This window comes from Manis javanica, chromosome 4, assembly GCF_040802235.1.
Source record: "Manis javanica isolate MJ-LG chromosome 4, MJ_LKY, whole genome shotgun sequence".
Classification (NCBI taxonomy): domain Eukaryota; kingdom Metazoa; phylum Chordata; class Mammalia; order Pholidota; family Manidae; genus Manis; species Manis javanica.
The window spans coordinates 23,362,420-23,382,727 of record NC_133159.1 but is presented as its reverse complement, the minus strand read 5'-3'; the positions used below and the strand labels follow the sequence as shown (position 1 = coordinate 23,382,727).

The 20,308-nt window shown below is 49.7% G+C and overlaps 1 protein-coding gene across 3 annotated transcripts in view; it reads left to right on the top strand.

The window, feature by feature from the left end:
• Nucleotides 1–8,676, top strand: part of NKAIN1 (sodium/potassium transporting ATPase interacting 1) — a 47,278-nt gene extending 38,602 nt beyond the window's left edge. For 2 of the 3 annotated variants that reach the window (XM_037010319.2, XM_017678212.3), the window contains exons 2-7: nucleotides 1,613–1,750; nucleotides 3,103–3,183; nucleotides 4,448–4,645; nucleotides 5,351–5,411; nucleotides 6,019–6,100; nucleotides 6,242–8,676. In XM_037010319.2, the coding sequence (XP_036866214.1) occupies nucleotides 1,613–1,750; nucleotides 3,103–3,183; nucleotides 4,448–4,645; nucleotides 5,351–5,411; nucleotides 6,019–6,100; nucleotides 6,242–6,251 (570 nt within the window). In that variant the 3' untranslated portion in view covers nucleotides 6,252–8,676. The remainder of the gene's footprint in view (nucleotides 1–1,612; nucleotides 1,751–3,102; nucleotides 3,184–4,447; nucleotides 4,646–5,350; nucleotides 5,412–6,018; nucleotides 6,101–6,241) is intronic. The other variant, XM_037010320.2, reaches the window with a different exon arrangement.
• Nucleotides 8,677–20,308: the final 11,632 nt, after the last annotated feature.

The following is a 20,308-nucleotide window of genomic DNA, read 5'->3' as shown; positions in this document are numbered from 1 at the left end:
AAGAGGCAGGCTGGCGCCAGGTGGGTGGGTGCCAGGGTTAGGCCTGCAGCTTCCTGGGTGTCTGCCCAAGCTTTGCCATCTGTGTGGCAGCACCAGCTCCACCTCCTCCTGCCTCCCTGCCAAGAAAAATGCTTCTGGGATCTTCTTACTTAATCAAAATCTTCCCTCTTCCTCCCTAGTCAGGTCCTCTTCTTTCCCCTAGTTTAGTTGGGACTCATGGTTGCAAGTGGCAGAAATCACAAGTACAAGGAAAGAGAGTTAGTTTTAGGCAGGTAGGTTCTCCGACCTAAACACTGTTATCTGGTCACTCCCTGTGCTTTTTCACTTCCACACTCTCTATCCCTCAGCTTCAGCTTCTTCCTCAAGCAGGCTGTCCCTGTGGGGTGGCAAAGTTGGCCACCAACAGCTTCAAGTTGACACCACGCCCATTCAGGTATCCTGGCAGATAGCATCTCTGTCCTCATTGCTCTAGCAAATACCCAGGGTGACCCTAAGGAGCTGGGCACAGGGTGAGTGCCCATCCCTGGACAGACCACTGTGTGTGGATTATGTGGTTAGGCCTGGGTCACAAGTGCACTGTGGAAATTAGAAGTGGACTCAGCCCCAACCAGGTCACATGGGCTGAGAGTCTTTCCAAAACAAAGAGATGGAGTCTGTCACCAGAAGAAGGGATATTGGGGACTCAATACCAATAGGTATCCTCAGCACCTTTGCCCCTAAACATTTCAGCTGAAAGGTTGAATGGGGACTGCTGGAAAGGGACTACTGTTGATTGAGTCCTGTATCAGTTAGCTTTTGCTGCATAACAAAACACCCTGAAATGCAGTGGTTTAAAACAACCATTTTATTTAGCTCATGAATATGTTAATCAGCTGAGAGATTCTTTCGGTTTGGCTACGGGCCTTTGGTTAGCTGGTGGGTTGGCGAGCACCTGTGTGATGTAGGATGGCCTCACTCATTAGCCTGGTGGTTGACTGGCTGTCAGCTGGGGTGCCTCTGTTCTCCGTGTGGCTTCTCATCCTCCAACAGGTTAGTGGGCTCTCTGACAAGGTGTTCTTTGTTACCAGTGTACCAAGTGGGCAAGCTCCAGGGTACAAACATTTTTTCAAGCGTTCACTTGCATTTTTTGCTTAAGTCCCCTTGAGCAAAGCAAGTCACATGACTAAGCACAGCGTTCATGTGGGAGGGCACTGCCAAAAAGCATGAGGACAGGGAGAGGAAGGGTTTCTCTGGACCCTCCAGCCAGGGCTAGGGAAAGCTGTCTGGATCCTGACTGCAGCAGCCAAGAGCCCCACAGGGGCCAGTGCAGGTGCCAGTGGGGAGGGCCTCTTGGCAGGCAGGAAGGTGTTCTGAACCCTGGCTCCCATCTCCCTTTAGCCCACCCCAAAGTGGTGATTGGAATTCAGTGCCACCTCACTCCTATAGGTTTGTCCCTACTTCCCAACATCCCTTTGATACCACAGGACTGGGATGGCCCTGAGACTTGTGTGCAATCAGGCCACGGTGCCTCCTTACCATGGTAACTGGTGAGAGGTTACCTCAAGTTCAAAGAGGAGTCCTTGTCCTTCCTTTATAGGGGGTGACCATGACTTCAGCCTACCCTTTCCCACAGGTGGCTGCGCTGGAGCGGCAGATCTTTGACTTCCTGGGCTACCAATGGGCTCCTATCCTAGCCAACTTCCTGCACATCATGGCAGTCATCCTGGGCATCTTCGGCACCGTGCAGTACCGCTCCCGGTACCTCATTCTGGTACGGCTCAATCATCCCTCCCCAAGCCCACTCCTTCTCCTCTCCCCCTTCGCCGCCTGCTCCTCCAGCCAGAACTAGCCCCTTTCCTGGGCACCCAGACCTGTGCTCTGTCTTGGCTGTAGTCAACCAGTGGTGTGGATGCCCAGATCTCAATGCTTCTTTGCTTAGTGAGTGTTTACCCTGCACCAGGCATGCTGCTAAGAGTTTCGCATGGTTTGTTTATCTTTACAACAGCCCTGCACTGTGTATCTTACCATCTCCATTTTCCAGATAAGGAAATGAGGCCCAGAAAGGTTACAAGGCTTCCTAAGGTCACACAGCTAGTAAGTGGCAGAATTAGAGCATCAGATCCAATCCAGATTGGAGACTCCTTCCACATCTCCATATTGCCTCAGTAAGCCAGTGAAGGGATGGACTCTGACTTGTTTAGTTTCTTAAGTTGCTTCAGGAAGGCTTGGCCTTTTTCCTGTGAGGTTTGTCAAGAATGTGGTCTGGAGTGGCCAGCATGGCTCTGAGGTCAGTGCCTTCCGTGCTGCAGTCCCAGGAGTGGATTGTGTCCCTGGCTCCCTCCTGCTTCCTCTTCCCAAGCCTTGCTCCCTGAAAGTCTCTGTCAAACTTGTGTTTTTAGCTGGGCTCACACTTGTTCCTTGCTCTTCCTTGGTGATCCATTCCTCTTGAAGGAAAAGGCTTTTCAGTAGACTTACTACATAAATGCTTGACACCTACAGTAACAACGACACGCAGTATCGTGCCACCACTGGAGCCCACTCGCGCTCTTTCTAGGGTTTCTCCCCACCTCCCACAGGCTGGATTCCCAGAAGCCAGGTGAACAGGGCTCTGCCAAAGCAGTCTTTCACCTGAGGTAAGAGAACCCTTCTCTCCAGTTCTCAGGCAAGGCCTCAGCTGCGCTATAAACAGCATTGTTTGCCAGGTGGCAACCTCTGGAATTGCAGAAATAAGTCTTGGGTGGAAATAGCCATCTCCTCTCCAGCTCTTTGCCATGGGTAGGGTGCTGTCTGGAGTCTGTTTCTCTCTGTAGAGTGGGTAGGATTAGCTACCAAAAGACTTGAGTTTGAGGGCCAGCCCTACTTCTTTCTAGCTGTGTGATCTTAGAAAACTTATACCTCCTCCCTAGGCCTTAATTTAGTTAAAGTGAAGACAATGCCTTTCCTGCAGGACTGGTGTCAAGGACTGGATGGTTGGAAAAATGATTTGTAAACTATGAAGTGCTCTCTGGGTGAGGTATTCTTGTAGTTTCCCCTGCAAAGGTCTCCTCAGTTTGTGAGCTCCATTGACACACCCCGTCCCAACTCCCCCAGGCCCCACCCTGATCCCACCTTTGCTTTCCCCAGTATGCAGTCTGGCTGGTGCTCTGGGTTGGCTGGAATGCGTTTATCATCTGCTTCTACCTGGAAGTTGGACAGCTGTCCCAGGTAAGCCTCAGGCCTGGCAGTGCCAGAAGGCAGAGCCTGACCTGCTCCATGCCCTACCCCCAAAGGCTTCCAGTGTGGAATGGGTCTGGGCCATCACCTCTTGAAGAAACCTCCCTCTACACACTCAAATAATCTGTGTTCTCCATCCCCCACACCTACATTTTTGTTTCTGGCCTCCTCTGCACTTCTCAAAAACAAACGATGCAGCAGATAAAGCGGAAGGGCAGTCTTTATGAAGATGGGCTGGGGTCCTAGTTGATCACAAGCTCAGTAGAAACCAACAGTATGTGGTGGCCCAGAAAGCTACTAGAAGGCCCCATGGATCTTAGTGTAAGGGAGGGGAAATTGACATGCACTTTGTCCTACTCAGACCACAAAGATTTGAGCCTAGTTCTGATTGGTATTTTCAGAAGGGAAAGAGACTACATAGAATTTGTTTGTGGAGAACTGAGTGGACCAGGTCACATGCAGAACTATTGAAGAAAGTAGTTTTTAACTTGGAGAAGAACCAGCCCAGAGGGCACAACTTCTGTTTTTAAATATGAAGGAGGCAAAATACATGAATGAGAGAATTGGCTCTGTAGTTCTGTTAGATTTATATCTCAGCTCAAACATTTCTTAGCTGTGTGACCCTGGGCAAGTAGCTTATCCTCTCTGAGCTTCCTCATCTAGTAAGTGCAGATAATAGAACCCCAACTTCATATGGTTGCTGAGGGGATGAAACATCACACATCTCAGTGTTTAGCACCTGGTCATCATAAAGTGATAATTTGTTAATGGGCTACATGAGTGAATGCACACCATGGGTAAGAACTTCTGATCTAGGCCAGCCCCTTCTCCATTTCAAATGGGGAGACCAAGAACTAGAGAGATGTTTGCCCAGGGTCACACTCACAGAGCAGTGAGAAGGCTGAATGGGCAATGAAAGGGTCTGTATCGAGGATTTCACCAGTGGCAGAGAAACTGGACCTGGTCACTGTTAATGTCCCTTTCAACCCTGAAATTCTGGGGTCCTATAGGCCTGCACAAGCCCCTTCCATCGCTGATGGAAGTGTGAGGCCTGCATGGTCATCAAGCACCACCTACTGGTCAAATGTAGATTTGCAGATACAGATTCCATACCCTTCACAAACCAAGGCAGGAGACTCGGAGGCTGTTACAACAGTCCAAGGGCAAAGTAGGCCTTATAGAAAGTCTCCTGGAGCCTGGAGAGGAGCCTCTCTTCTCCCGCCAAGCTCAGTATTCTAGGCCCCTCTGCCCCCAGGACCGGGACTTCATCATGACCTTCAACACATCCTTGCACCGCTCCTGGTGGATGGAGAACGGGCCAGGCTGCCTGGTAACACCTGTCCTGAACTCCCGCCTGGCCCTGGAGGACCACCATGTCATCTCTGTAACTGGCTGCCTGCTTGACTATCCCTACATCGAAGCACTCAGTAGTGCCCTGCAGATCTTCCTGGCTGTGAGTTCTGTCCGCGGACCCCACACACTCCCAGAAGCGCAGTCCACCCTAATCCCTTTGTTTAGCCCTAGTTAAGAAGAGATGAATTTAGGACTTGCAGCCTGCTGTGCTTCTCCCTGGCTTCGTTTCTGTATCTTGTACCTCCTTCCTTCATCCCTGCTGCAGCCCTCATTCAGGGATTAAGTGGGTTTAAAGAACGGGATGAGTCATCAGTGAGTTGATCCTGGGTTTAAATAGCCAAAGGATCTGCTGTGTGACCTTGGACAAGTCATTTGCCCTCTCCAAGCTTGTTTCCTTATTCACAAAAAGGAATGACTATATCAACCCATAGAACTGTGAGAATAAAATAAGAGTGGCTCCAAGATAGTACTAATTCCATTTCTAGAAGGGCCAGCCCTGCCGTAGGCATTTCACACACACAGTCACATAATCCTCTTTCCTCTTAACAAGCCAGTAAGGTATGGCTCAGGTCCAAGCTCAGAAAGTGAAGCTCAAAGAGGTAAAATAATTGCTTGTCCAAACTCACGTTCCCAGAATGGAGAATTTGGAACCAGGTACGTTTGACTTTAAGGCCCAGTCATGTAACTTGAAGTTGTAATGGGTTGGCCTTTATTTTAGCGTAACCTGCCCCTCTAGTTGGGGTGGTCAGGGCCCTGCAGGGGGTGGAGGAAGAGCTGCTTTCTCTTCCTTCCCTTCCTCTCCCAGCTGTTCGGCTTCGTGTTCGCCTGCTACGTGAGCAAAGTGTTTCTGGAGGAGGAGGACAGCTGTGAGTGCAGAGCCCCTGGGGAAGGGGGAGGGTTGTCGTGGGCCAGCCTACTACTTCAGCACCCTGGACAGGGCTCTGAGCCGGCAGTGGTGGAAGTGGCCAAGGGACCCCTAGTGGAGGGAGGAAGAGGCAGCAGGGGGGGTGGAAGTCTGCATAACAGCCCATTTGGGGCTAAGGCCCCCATGTCCAGGCCCTAGCATGGCACCCCGCACTTGCCCCTCTTAGACCTTGTCCCTCGGAGGGGCTCCACGAGGCTGGCCCCAACCAGGCACCACCCATTCCTAGTCGGTGCCTTCCATCCCGCCCACCTTCCCACCCCCACAAGATCTTGCCCTCTTAAGTGGCTCAAGCCCTGCACCCTAGAGCTTTCTCCTAAAGGACCTGCTCCCCAGGCTCTCTATCCTCTTAGGGGCTTGGCCCACTGCAGGCGAGCACCTCCGTGTCCCGGGTCCTATAGGTCCTCCATCCCTCAGGATCCACAGCAAAGTCCCGCCCCTAAAGCCCTGTACGGGGTCTGATCTTCAGATTCTTCCCGGTTGGGACCCAGCCTCCCATAACTCGCTCCCCAGAGGTCCATCCCTAACCATGTGCCACCTCCTTTCCTCAGTTGACTTCATCGGTGGCTTTGACTCCTACGGATACCAGGCTCCCCAGAAGACATCGCATTTACAATTGCAGCCTCTATACACGTGGGTCTGGTGCTGAGCATGGTGGAGTTGGGTGGAGGAACGGGGGTGTTACTGTAGGTTAAAGAAGGGGAGGGAGGAGTGGGGAGAGCAGCGGGTTCTCTCCGCCCCCAGACTTGCCTAACCTGCCTTTGTTTCCTACAGGTCGGGGTAGCTTCTGCCCCGCGCCCACCCTGGCGCCCAGTGCTTGGTGGCTAGACTGACAGCCGCCGCAGCGAGCTCGGGCCAAGATGGCAGGTGCACACCGGGCAGCTGGCGGACGCCTGCAGCCTGCGCCGCTCGGTCGGCCGGCCGGAAACTTGGACTCACTTGGCCCTTCACAGCACGGACTTCAGGGGTGGGGCGCGGCCGGGTGGGGGAGGGGATCGCAGGGTTTGTATTTTTTTTATCTCCGCCTTGGCGTGTGCTGGGGCCTCCTTCCCTTCTCCCTTTACCTCTTCAGCCAACATCCAGTCCCCTGTACAAGAGAAATGGCAGGATGGACAGACACCCCATCTCACCACACTCACTGACCAGCTTTGGGAAGATTATCCTGAACTTGGAGCTGGAGTCTGGGGTTCTAATCACTGACTGTGTGACATCTGGCAAGGTCCTTGCCTTTTCTGGGCCTCAGTTTCCCTCAAATAATTAAAATAATTCCTCACAGATGGAGCTCTTTCTAGCTTTCTCATTTGACTCAATTCCCTGGGCTAGGCTGGGGATATAATTGCCATTTTGCAGATATGGAAACTGAGGCCCAGAGATGTGAAGCTATTTGCTTGAGGCCACACAGCTATACTTTTGGTGGAGGCCTTGAACACAGTATACTTTCTGTAGTTTCAGACTAAAAAACCCAGTGTCTGGTCTCTGAATTCCATCCAATCCCCTTCCAGCCTGGATGCCCTAGAACCCTCGGGATGTACACCACACTCACACACCACTGCCACCACCTGCCAGCACCTCTCTTAAAGCAATATACCAGTTCTCTTGTCGGGAACCGGATGGATGGAGCACTGAGCCCTGAATTCAGCCTGACCCACAGGAAGTCTTCCTTGATTCGGCCTCTGTTCACCCTTGCCAAACTCTCTCCAATAAAGGGGGCTACAACTCATTCACCTGCCTCCTTCTAGGTCCCTAAGGCTGCACCCATGATTCCCTACCCCTCAGCAACTCCACCAACCCCTAGTGGCTCCATCCACCTCACCAGTTAGAAGACCTATGCCTCCAGAATGGAAGAGGGCTCGTCAGTGCTGCCCAGTCACCAGTGTTGACAGATCACCAGCATTTATGACCACAACGTCTAGGAGCAACCTCTAACAAGCCCAGAAGGAGTTCTGAAGAGGCGAATGGGTCATGGTTGGGGGTCGGGAGACCAGCACCCTTCCTTGAGAGCAAGCAGAGATGAAAGCTCATTCTCCCCACCTCCCTCTACAGACACCCCTGAGCACCATGTGTCCTGTGCACTGGCTGGTGAGTCCAAGAGCAGAAGGATCAGGCTTCAGCTTCCCAGTCTGGGAAATAGGAGTGGGGATTAGAAAGGAGGGTGGGAGGCACAGGGAAGCTGTAGGGAAACAGTTTACACACCTGAGCTGGTCTGTGGTGAGCACTCCATTCCAGGCTGTCCACCTTGCAGTAACATTCCCTACTGTCTAAGGCCAAAATAGGCCAAGCTAGGGCCCCACCTCACTATCTTATCTGCAGTGCTGTGCTAAGGAGCCAGCCCGAGGAATTCCTCTGGTCCCAGATGGTCAGCCCATGTTTTTATGGGTATACCTCAAGAAGGGGGCGGTTCCCTTTGGGCCTGGCTGCTACCCTGTTACTGGGCCAACTCCTGCCTCCACCCCCTTTCTCTACTCATAGCCCCAAGCCCCCTTTGTACTCAACAGATTTAGACACTGGTGCTTTGAAGCCTTTTGTTTTTATAAGACAGTTTTTGCAAGGGGCCAAGTTCTCTTCTCACTGAGACCTTACAAGGCAGGGAGTGTTCCCCTGGTTTCTGTGCAGGTGGGCTGATTAAAGATGGTGTTTTCTTCTCTATCTTCCTGTCCTGCCCTGTGAATCTGTAGGGTCCCTGCATGAGAGTGGGCAGGGGCTGGGAGTCGCTGTGCTTGTCATTCTCATGCCTGGGGCGTTGGGCTGCGCCTCTGACTGGCTGTGTAGCTTTGCGTAAGTCACCCTGCCTCTCTTTCCTCACCCATAAAATGCAGAGGTGAGACTAAATGAGTGGGTTCCCGAACCTTGCTTCACAGTCCCTTGGAGAAACTCTCTATTTATTTCTCTGATTTTAAGTTTATGCTTCCAAATATCCTTTGGATCTTGGCCCTGCCCTCTTCCTGACAATTCAGTTCCTGACTTGGAATGAGCTGGCAGACGGTTGCTTTAGACAGACTCCTGGGACCTCCTGAATCCTTTCTGGTGTTACAGGCAGAATCAGTTTTTTGAATTTTTTAAAATTGCATTTGCTTGCGTGAACAGGTAATATGTGAATATGGTGCAGAATTCGGAAAGCCCTAGAGGGTTGTGTCCTCTTACTTGTTTTTCATATCTTTTCAAAGATAATCAATTCTTTTTTTAAGTTATGTCAATATTTTTCTCCTTTTCACAAAAATGGCAACATATTCCTGCTTCTCCCACCTCATTTTGAATCCTGGAAGTCTTCCTCCAGTAATACATGCAATACATAATGGAGTTGTGGAGTTGCCCCCCTTCCCCCAGTTCTTCCACAGTGATTTGGTAGAATTAGACTTTTAAGATGCCTAGGCTATCCTGATGTGGCTAGGGGCCAAAAGCCAGAGGCTCAACATAAGGAAATTCCAGTTTCATTATGCAAACCTCTGTGGACCGCTCCTGGCCATGGAGTCCAGAGGAAATAAATCACAGGCACCATCTTCAAGGAGTTTATAGTCTAGTTGGAAGCCCACAAGATGGGCAGGCAGAAGTGTGGATGCTAAAACATATGATCGATGCTGAGGACAGTGTAAAGTGAAAGACAGTTGTTAGTAAGAGCCCAGGAGGGAGAAAGGTGATCTTAGTATCCAGACAAGGGACCACAGCATGAGCAAAGGTGCGGAGGGAGGAAAACATGGGGTAAGAATAGCAGAGACTAACTGGTTGGAGGAAACTTCAGTGGGGGATGTACTAGTTTCCTATTGCTGTCATAGATTATCGCAATGTTAGTGTCTTAGAACCACACAACCTGATGATCTTTCAGTTCTGTAGAACATGGACATGGGTCTCAGTGTAAAATCTGGATGTCTGGAGGGTTGCAGTTCTTTCTGGAGACTCCAGGGGAGGTCCATTTCCTTGTTTTTTCTAGTTTTTAGAGTCTCCTGCATTTCCTGGCTCATGGCCCCCTCCTCCCTCTTCAAAGCCAGCAATGTGGCATCTCCCTGAGACTTCTATCACCTCTAACCACAGCTAGGAAAGGTTCTCCACTTTTAAGGACTCCTGTCATTAGGTTAGACCCACTCAGATAATCCAGGATAATCTCTCCATCTCAAAGGCCTTAACTTAATCACATCAAAAATTCCTTTTACTGTGTAATATATTCACATGTTCCAGGGATTGGAATGTGGACACCCTTCAGGGCTATTGTCCTGCTTTCTGCTTGGAAGGAGTTATATTCTGGTTATAGCAGCCCTGAATGTCAAACCACAATGCATCAGCCTGATGTGATGGCCATGGAACTATTGAAGGATTTAGAGCAGAAGCAACTCAGAGCTGTTCTTTAGAGAGAGCTGCCAGGGCTGGAAGGGTGGGTTGGAGGAGAGCAGGAAGCAGTGGTTCTCTGCTGCAAGAGGCTTAGGGTTTCTCACTTCTCTGGTGAATGTGTGTTTTGTGGGGTATGTGTGTGGCTGTGAGCTATTAAGTGTGTAAACTTGGGAGGGCAGGTAATAATCAGCATGAACTGCAGGAGTCAGGCATACCACGGTTAAAATTCATCACTTTGGAACCAGTCAAGCTGGTTTTTGCACAAAGCCTAGTAAAGCTCCCCCAGCTTCTGTCATCCCAGGGCCATCTCCCAGCAACCTCTGCACATTAGAATAATCCAGGTAGGCAAAGGCTGTGATCAATTCTTGAATTTAAACATTGACATCACTTCACCACCTGACTAGTTTGGGCAAAAGCAGGACCAAACTCTGCCTTACCCTCTCTCAGCCTGTCACCTGGAGGGGTGAGGGCAGTTGCAAGTCACCTGACTGCCACTGGAGCTGGGGGCCACACCCTGCCCTCAGCTGGTGACTAAGTGGGTGCCCTTACAGTATGCCCTGGAGTCATATGACGAGAGGTGAAAAGTCCATTGAGTACTGGGCTGGGTATCCAATATATAAATTCTAGTTCTCTGCCCCCACCACCCTGGGACCTGGGGCAACTCCTCCCACCTCTGCCCTTGGTGACGCCATCAGTGAAATGAGAGCGCTGGACCTTGAATGATATTCATGAGCTTCTTTACCGCTGACATTCTGGGACAGGTCTTCCGAAGAGTAACTGTACTTGGTTAAAATGCTTTCTAAATACTCCACTTCCATATCAGGGTCTAATTCCTTAAGACCCAAGCATCTGAATTCATCCTTTAGATATTAGGGATTACAGGAATTAGGGATATAGCAGTAAACAAAACAAAGCAATCCCTGCTCTCATGGAGGAGATCTGCTTGGAAGAAACATAAGTAAACAAGTGAAATATATGTTATATTGGATATGTGTCACAGAGCAGAACAGTGTAGGGAAGCGAGTGTGGAATAGGGATCAATTCCAGTTTTAAAGTGGATGTCAGGTCAGTTAGGGAAGGTCTCACTGAGAAAGACTTGATAGAAGACCTGAAAAAGGTCAGGTAGAAAACAGCAGCACGTGCAAAGGCCCTGGGGTGGGAGCATGCCTGAATGTTGGACAGAGGCCAGGAGGCCAGGATGGTTCAAAGTAAGGAAAGGGAGGACATGGTAGGAGATGAAGTCAGAGAGGTGGGGTAGGGGGCATGTCAGATACTATGTTGACCTTGAAGGACATCATAATGGCTTCAGCTTTAAATCTGAGTGAGATGGGAAACCACTAGAATAACAGCACAGAGAAGAAGAATCCCTTTGGACACTATGGAGACTAGACTGAAGGAGGTCAAGGGCTGAACCAGGGAGAACAGGTCAGATGCCATCAAGATAATCCAGGTGGCACATGCTGGTGGCTCAGCCAGGGTGGTAGCAGTAGAGGAGGAGAGAAATGACTGGATTCCAGTGTATTTTGAGGGTAGGGCCACCACGATCTGCTGGTGAATGGATGTAGGGTGTGAAGGAAAGAGAAGAGTCAAACAGGACCCCAAGGTTTTTGACCTGAGCAAGTAGAAGGAATGAGCTGCCTTTGGGTCGGGATAATGCAGAAGGAGGAGGTTTGGGAGTAGATTTCAGCATTGTGGTTTTGGACAGGTAAAATCTGAGATGGAGAGGTTGAGGCAGTTGGGTATAAGAGGAGAGTTCTGGGCTGAAAATAGAAATTTTGGAATCATTTGTGTTGAGATGGTGTTCAAGTCATGAAAATGGATGAAGTCACCATGGAGTGAAAGTAGATGGGACAAGGACTGAAGACTGAGCCTTGGAGCACTTCCACATTCAGAATTGGAGAACATTAGAAGGAGCCAGCAAAGAAGGCTGAGGAAGGAAGTCTAGGGATCTGACACAAACTAGCTTTTTTCACTTGTCTCTCAGTTTACTGATTTCATTCTCTGTCAAGAAATAGTTACCAAGCACTTACTATGTTCCAGGCACTATTTTAGACACTGAGGCCACAGCAATGAACAAAATCATCAAACCCCTAGCTTTCCATCTTACAGCTTACCTTCAAGGCAGGATTGATGTATATTTTCTTGTTTAGTCTTTCTAACAATCCTAAGGTAAATTCTATTCCCACCATCTTCTAGCTGGAACCACTAAAACTGGGAGAGGGTAAGTTACTTACCCAAAGTTACACTTCTAGTAAGTGGCAGAATCAGTGTTTAGATCCAGCCACTCTGACCCCTGGGCTCATTCTCTTAAGTGCTGAATATACTGCCTCCTGGGAAATTCTGATGCCCAGCCAGGGTTGAGAACCACTGCCCTAGGACTTGGGGGACTCATTAGTTTTCTGTTGCTGCATAGCAAATTACCCAGAACTTAGCAGCTTGAAACAAAAAACATTTCACACAGTTTCTGTGGGTCAGAAATTTAGAAGCAGCATAGCTGGGTGGTGCTGACTGGGGTCTATCATGAGCTTGCAAGTTAAGATTTAGGTCAGGGCGGCAAATGTATAAAGTCTGGGTGGGCTGGAGGATCCATTTCCAAGGTTGCATAATTATATGGCTGTTGGCAGGAGGCCTCAGTTCCTTTTTACGTGAATCTCTCCACTGGACTACTTGAAAGCTCACAACATGGCAGCCAATATGCACCAGACAGAACAAGTGACCAGAGAGAATGAGAGAGACAGAGCCCAGGAAGACCTAGTCTCAGAAGTCACACACCATCACTTCTGCCACATTTTGTTTGTTAGAAGTGAGTTGCTAAATCCAATCCACACTGAAGAGATTAGCAGTTAGTCTCCACCTTTTGAAGGGAGAATTGTCAAAGAATTTGTGGATATACTTTAAAACCCCTACAGGGACTCTGATTGTTGGTATAATACTCTTGTACTATTTTAAGGAACCAAACAGGTGTTTAGAAAAATAGACAGTCAGTCTCCTTCCCTCCAGTCTTCCCTGTGATCTTCTGGATTCAAAAGCCTAAAACCTCAGACACTGGGGCAAAGAGTATCTGCCCTGTTTGCTGGTGGAGAGTGTGTGGTGCCTGGGACATGGTAGATATTTGATAAATATTTATGGAGAACTGCTGGAGGACCTCCTATAATCAGACCCAATAGGTTCATTTCATGGATACTTATCGCCACCTGCACATGTCTGTGTTCTGGAGCTGGGGTGCCAAGATAGAGCTAATCCAGTCCCTGTCCCTGGGGGAAGCCCTCAGACTAGACAGGGAAGAATTTAATACAAAAAAATTTTAATACAAGAAAAAAAAATACGTGCCATAATGGCAGTATGATTGCAGGATATGGTGGGAAATCATGGTGGAAGTATAGGAGAAGAGGGCAATCAAGGGAGTCTTCATAGAAGAGGGGGCTTCAAGAGACTTGAAGAATCAAGAGTGTGGTTGGAAGACGATGGAGAGAACAAAATTCCAGGCCAAAATCACAGCGTGTTCAAAATCATAGAAGTATGAGAAAGCCTAGCATGTTTAAATTTCAGAGTTAGAAGGAACTTTGATATTATTTAGTGGAAACCCCATTGTTGCTTGCATCCCCTAACAGTAATAACCAACATTCTCAGAATGCCTGCCATCTGCCAGGCACTGTGCTAAGCACTGTGGATGGCTTGTCTGATTTGGTCCTCACAACAACCCTGTAAGTGGTTACTATGGTTATTTCCAGTTCACAAATGAGAAGACTGAGACTCAGAGAGGTAAGTACCATCGCCAAAAGTGCACAGCAGGTAATTCGCAGGGCTGAGACTTGATTCGGAGTCTTTCTGTCATACAAGCCTGTGTTTGTAACCTCGCATTGCACTACATCTGCATTGGTAAGTGGTCTTGCAGCCTCAGTTTGCACACGGGGTGACAGGAAGCCTGCTACCTCTCTGGCAAGTGCAAAGAGGCTGTGGGGACTTTCACACACATTTCAGTCCTGGAGGAGCCACCAGCCTAATTGAAGTGAGGGATCAATAGAAAGACAGGCACTATCTGTGTTACAAGGCAACAAGCATCTAGTGAATAGCAATCCAATACCATTTACCCAAAGAGCTCTGGTGAGAGGCAGGGGGATCAGCATCCTGTTAAGACAGTGGTGGCTATAGGCGCTACCAGGAAAAGCAGCCTCTCCAAGAGGGGAACTCAGAGCAAGCCTCTGGGACTGGCCCAGAGGGAAGGGCCTGGAGTTCCCTAGACCAGACTTTCTGCTATAGCACTATTCCCATTTTGGACTAGACGATTCCTGGTGAGAGGCTGTTCTGTGTACTGCAGAATGTTCAGCAGCATCCGTGGGCTCGACCCACAGGATGAAACCCCTGCCCCCAGCAGTGACAGCCAAAAACATCTCCAGATGCTGCCAAATGTCCCTGAGGGGCAACATCGCCCCCTGTGGAGAACCACTGCTCTTGACTGAGGAAACAGTGAGTTATGGAGGGGGAATGAGGGAGATTGAGGAAAACACTTACCTTGAGCCTCCTTTTTCTCATCTGTGAAATGGAGTAATATTTCAAAGCGTTATTGTGATAATGAGATTCCTGTAAAGCACCTGATGCATGGGAGGCCCCAGTAAGTGTTAGTTCTTTTCCAGGTTAGGACAAGAACGACAACCTGGGACCCCCAGTCTCACCAAACTACAGGCCACTTCCTAGACTGTGCTCTTTAGGCTCCAAACTAGGGCCTCAGTGTCTCTGCCTGTAAGTGGCATTGACTTGAAGAGAGGAATGAAACCGGATTAGTGGCTCCCCAGCTGCTAAGTTGGCACTCCCATCCAGGTCCCATTAAAAAAACAGAACATTGCTTAATAATTCATTTATTTTCCATTTGCAAGACAGCTGTCCCAGCTCTGTGGGGCAGGGCTCCGCAGGGACCCTCCTGGAGAGTGGGTGATCTTGGCCCCAAACAGAGATTCTCCTGTCGGTTTGGGCAACCTCTTCCCACTTACGTACGGGATGGCTCTCTGGCTTCCAGCAATACAGTGAAAGCACAAGGACCCTGTTCTGCCTTCAGAGGCTCCCAAACACCAGAAGAACTGAGAGAGCAGACACAACCAAGCCCCAGCGCCAACGTCAAAGGTCCTGCAGCTACTGTGCCCAGCCCTGGCCTGCAGTTTCACATATGCCATGGGCTCATTTGCTGATTTTGTCACCACTACACAGACAAGGAAACAGGTTCAAGCCCTGTGTCACCTGCCAAGGACACTGACTTCCAAACCCTCACCCTCCAGGTGAGCACAACCTGTAGGCATCTATGTCCACCTTCCTGGTTTCCTGCCTCTGTGTTCAGGGAGAGTCCTTGGAGTGACTGGGGGGTTTGTGAACAAAGTCGGAAATAAAGCCCTGGGGGCCCAGAGGGCAGGTTGCTACTGATAGAGGAGAGTAATCAACATTAAACACTCACCAAGTCCGTCCTTACATAACCCCCTTAATCCTCCACGACCCTGTGAAACAGCTACTGTATTTCCCTTTTCTAGGTTGAGAAACTGAGGCATAGAGAGCTTAAGTACGATTTCACAGGTGGTAAAGTGGGAGGACAACGCCTGCTTGTTGAGGCCTGGCTGGGTAATGATATCGTTCATCCTCCCCACCATCGCCCCCAGGGTTACAGCCCGTTTTACTCTGGCCTTCTCTGTTTACACAATCTTGCTCTCATTTACCGCCTTTCACCAGAACACCGGCGAGCACGGCGGTCACAGCGACACCTGCTGGCCGGCGCTGCCCCCAGACATCTAGACTGGGAGGAGACAGCCCCTCCCCACCGGGACTCCCTGGGTCCATGTCCTCCTGACGCCTGGCTATCCAACTGCCCAGCCGGTGCCCACCCTCTCCCTCTCCTTTCTTGCTCTTGGCCTCGGAAAACTCATGGACTCTGGAATACACAGACCCAGGGCTTGTGTTCCCACACTGCCACTTAACTAACAGGGTCATCTTGGCCAAGACTTCTGATTTCTCAGAAACTCAGTTGCTTCACTTATAAAATGTCTCTTGGGCAGCGTTCCCTGAGGTGGTACTGAATGTAAAATCTGAAGTGTGAGGTCCCCTCCCCTAGCCTCCAGACATTTGTGTTTGAGGAGGTAGGGGGCCTGGGGGAGGAGGGAGGAATGTGGCGTCTGCCTGCCTTAGAGCCAGATTTTGACCCAATAGGATTTGACTCCAGTCTGTGAACCTTGGAATCCCTGCCCTTCCCCGGCACCACAACCCCTCCTGAAAGATGACAGCTCTGGGATCACCACGGATGGGACAGGGAGGCTTCAGGGAAGAAGGCAGATGGGGAGCTGGGGTTGGGAGGTCAGAGCGAAGTGGGGAGGGCAGTGGGATTGACCAGGATGGTAACTTCTTGCCTCAGTTTAATGGGTCATTGTAGGCAGATGGCCTGCTGCTCTGAGCCTCAGTATTTCCATCTTTGAAATGACGCTAATGATGTGTATCTCTGGGTTATAAAGGGTAAGGGTAAGGGCTTTGGAAATTGTAAAAAGCTGTATGCAGGGGAAGACTGATTATCTTGAGTGGCCTTAGTTCTCCTTGCCAGACCACACTCTGGAGCAGTCTGGAGGGACCTGAGTCTCAACTCTGAACCCCAATGGGGTCTCCCCCATCCTGGGGCAGCTCTGGGAGCTGCTTAGACTTTCCTCCAGACCTGGCCTTCCTCCACCTGCCTCTGCAGCCTCAGCCTGCCCTCCTGGGGTGGCGAAGGGCAAAGGGCCCATCTCATTGTCACAGAACTCGGCCCTGAGAACCAGTGACGCTCTCCTCCTGCCTTCTTTTCACCCCTGATCTGCTCAGCTCCTTGCAGCCTCTGCCCAGAGGCCCCATTGGTCTCTCTAAGCCTCCTTTGTGATAAGTACTCTCAATGCCCAGAGGTGAGAACAGTTCCTGGAAGGGAAAGGAACTGTTCCAGGTCTGGGGATGACCATCTGTCCATCCCTGTGGCCTTCAAGGACTGGCCAGTGGTCTGGACCTTATGGGCATACTGCTGCTGGAGTTGCACCTTAGGTATCCAGCCTGGTCCTGTTGGCACTTAATAGGTATTTGTTGAGGAAGCAAATGAATGAATAAATTAATGAATAGAAGGATAGGTACTGTAGTTATTCCCTTTTTAAAAATGAGGAAACTGAGGCTCAGTGAGGCAAAGTGCCCTTTCCCTTGCCAGGCCCACGGCCACAACTGGACTCCTGGTCTCTAACTCTAAGCCCTGTTCTCCTGCCTGTGGAGATTCTGCTTCTTTGCCTGGGTCCTGCAGCATTTCATGCTCTCCATGGGCATGGTAAGAACTATTGATCGAATTCCCTGGGTCTTAGGGGACCTGGGCTCCCCACACTGCCCACCCTCTTCTCCCTAGGAAAGGTATAAGAGACCTCATCCTGGCGAAGGCCGCAGCCCCTCCTCCAGGGTTAATGCACAGTGCTGGTGACCACTTCTCAGCTCACTGAGAGCTGGAATCATCACCACCATGAGCTCTTCGAGGCCCTCTAAGGCTTTCTGACCTCTCTGACATGGCCAGGCCAAGATTCCAGATCTGGGGCCCTGCCCCAATGGTAAATCTCTTTCCCTCTCCTAGCCTCAGTTTACAGATGTAAAATGCAGACCCTTTCTGTCTCTCTCTCGCTGTTGTGTTTGTAAGGAGCCATGCATCACAGAGCTCAGTATATATGTGCCCTTTCTGTCCCATGTCCTCACTGTAAGGTAAATCAACACCTCCATTGTGAAGCCAGTGCCACGAACCACCAAGGACTCTCAGTTTGTGCTGGCCAGGGAGAGGTGGGCGGGCCAGTGACTGCAGCAGCCATGGTCAGGTCAAATGAGGCTCTGGTTGCTTTCCTTTCCTACCAGAATATCACTTGCCCACCCTCCTGGGGTTGCTCAGCGGGCATCCTTGGCCTGGCTCCCCAGTGGGTTTATACCTTCTGTTCCAATGATCTATTGCTGTATAACAAACCAGCCCAAAACCTAGTGGCCCAAAACATTTAAATATATCTCACAGTTCTGTGGGACAGGAAGTCTGGAAGGCCTCAGCTGGGTTAGTCTGATCCATCTGTTATCAACTGGGGTTACTTGGCAATATTTAGTGGGTGACTCGTCTGGCCTGAGAGTCCAAGATACCCATGAGGCTTCACTCACATGCTTGGTGCCCTGGTGGCATGAGCAACAAGACTGAGCTCAGCCAGCCCCTCTCCATGTAGTCTCAGGGTCTTCCCACATGGATTCTCCAGCAGGACTGGAGTCTGACATGGTGACTAGAGCTCCTAGAGACTAGGCTGGGAACTGCCAGTCCTCTTAAAAGTGAGGTTTGGAACTGGCACCATATCACGTCCACCATAGTCCATTGGCTAAAGCAGGCACAAGCCAGCTGCAATACAAGAGGAGGAACCACTGACCCTACCTCTTAATAGGAGGATTGGAAAAGAATTTTTGACCACTTTAATCTGCCACCCTGTCTAGAGTCTCCTCATCTCAAAGTAATGCTCTGTTCTCCTAAATTTAAAACAACACACATACCCTCAGCTCCTACAGGACAAGAAGGATAAGATTGTAGTGGTGAAGGAAAGGGGACTGTATCCTAAGGAGTGGAGAGTCCCCCATATTGAAGGCCTCTTGTTTCTTCTGAGTTCTTTGAGGGGGTTGGATTTGCAGATGGGCTTGGGGTAGGGGCTGGAGAGAATGGCAAATGCTCTGCCTCTAGGTTGAGAAGAATTTTAGAGGCCCTGTGGGACAAACTGGCTTAAAAAAAGAGTGAGAAAGGGGACAGGCAAAGGCCTGGGGGAACTTCAAGGGGGTGAACTGAATGAAAATTTCCCTGTGGAAGAGGAATTTAAGACAGATGTCTAATATTCACATCCATTCAGGCAACAGTTGCCTACCAGCACCTACTGGTGCCAAGCATTGCAAACATGATGGTAAGATTACTCCCTGCTTACCATCTAGTGGAGGAAGCAAACAAACCATAAAAGTGTTAAAAGATTGATAAATAAAATAACTATAAATTGTGATCAATAACTACAAATTAAAGAAATGCACAAGTTGCTGAGAAAGAAATAAAACAGGGACCAACTTTAGATATTAAAACCCTTGCTGCACCTCCAACCAAATCTTCAGTAAAGTCTGCATCTCCACCTTGTTCTCCTGTCTCTGGGACACATTTTGTTAAGCCAGATTTAGAACTCAGCTGCTTTCTCTCATTTCCACAAAATGCCCTTCACACAGGAGAACAAGGTGGAGATGCTTCCATGAACTGAACCAATTAATCATGAACAAGAGCTCAAATTCCTAGCAGATCATAAGAACCTAAGCTCCAGCCTTCCTCTGCATCTCACAGGATTTTTCAGACATTTTGCGAGCATGGAGGATTCAAATGATCTCTCACAATCTGTCTTCACAATCCCTTGAAGGGTCACAGTCCAAAGGAGAGTCACCACCCATATAATTGGAGCACCTTGGAACCAGATATAGCCTATAATAGAGGTCTGCAGGAGGCACACAGGAGCACAGCCTTGAAACACATAGCTGGGGAGCTGATCATTCTTCTGGGTGAGTTCAGAGAAGACTTCACAAAGGAGGGGACATTTGAGCTGAGCCTCTACAGATGAAGGCATCAGGAAGAATGAATTAGTTGGTGTAAGGCCAGATTGCTCTTACACAGAGACCCTACCATGCAGTGGCTTTAAAAATAGAGAAGTACGTACCCTTGCACATAGCAGCCCCCATGGGACTAGTCCAGGTGGATGGGAAGCTCTGCTCCTTGTGATTATTCGGGGATCTAGGCCATTCTCTTCGAAGTTGTCGTCATCAAGGGCTCTGCAGCTGTCTCAGCCCTCACACCTCTACTGTCTGCTCTTCTGCTGGTCACTCTGCACATGTGCCCTTGTCTCCCCCTCACTCTGCCTGTGCCTGTGTTGTAGATCAAAAAAGATATAGTATGGGGCTGACTCATCCTTTCACTGAAAAGATAGGATGGACCAACATCCAGGTCCTTCCCAGACTGGTTCCACCAACCTCCAACTTCAGGAGCCAAGTGACAGAAAGTGTAATGCCCACAAGTGGAAGCACAAAGTTAGTGACGGCACTGTTAGCTGAACAGCTCAGGAACAGGCCGGACTGCAGGTTCTCAAGTGATGTCACCAGGGACTGGTTTTTCTCTCTTCATCTCTCAGTGACAAGGCCTCTGGATTGGCTCAGCTCCCAGAGATGCCCTCAGGTGGGTGAGGTACAACAGTCTCCTTCCTCCCCAGGCGGGCCTAACTCCTCAAACCCATTCTGATTGGACTGGTGTAGGTCATGTATCCAAGCGTGAGCCAATCATCACAGCCCAGGGAAAGTGACAAAAGATTGGCTGAGCCAGATCATATGCTTGCTTTATCCCTGATGCTGAGTATGTAGCCTCAACGTTTTTTCCCCTTCCCCAAATCAGTTCAGTTTATTCCTGCCTCCTGGCCTTGACCTGTACCTTCCCCCTGGCCAGAAGTGCTCTTTCTTTTCCTGCTT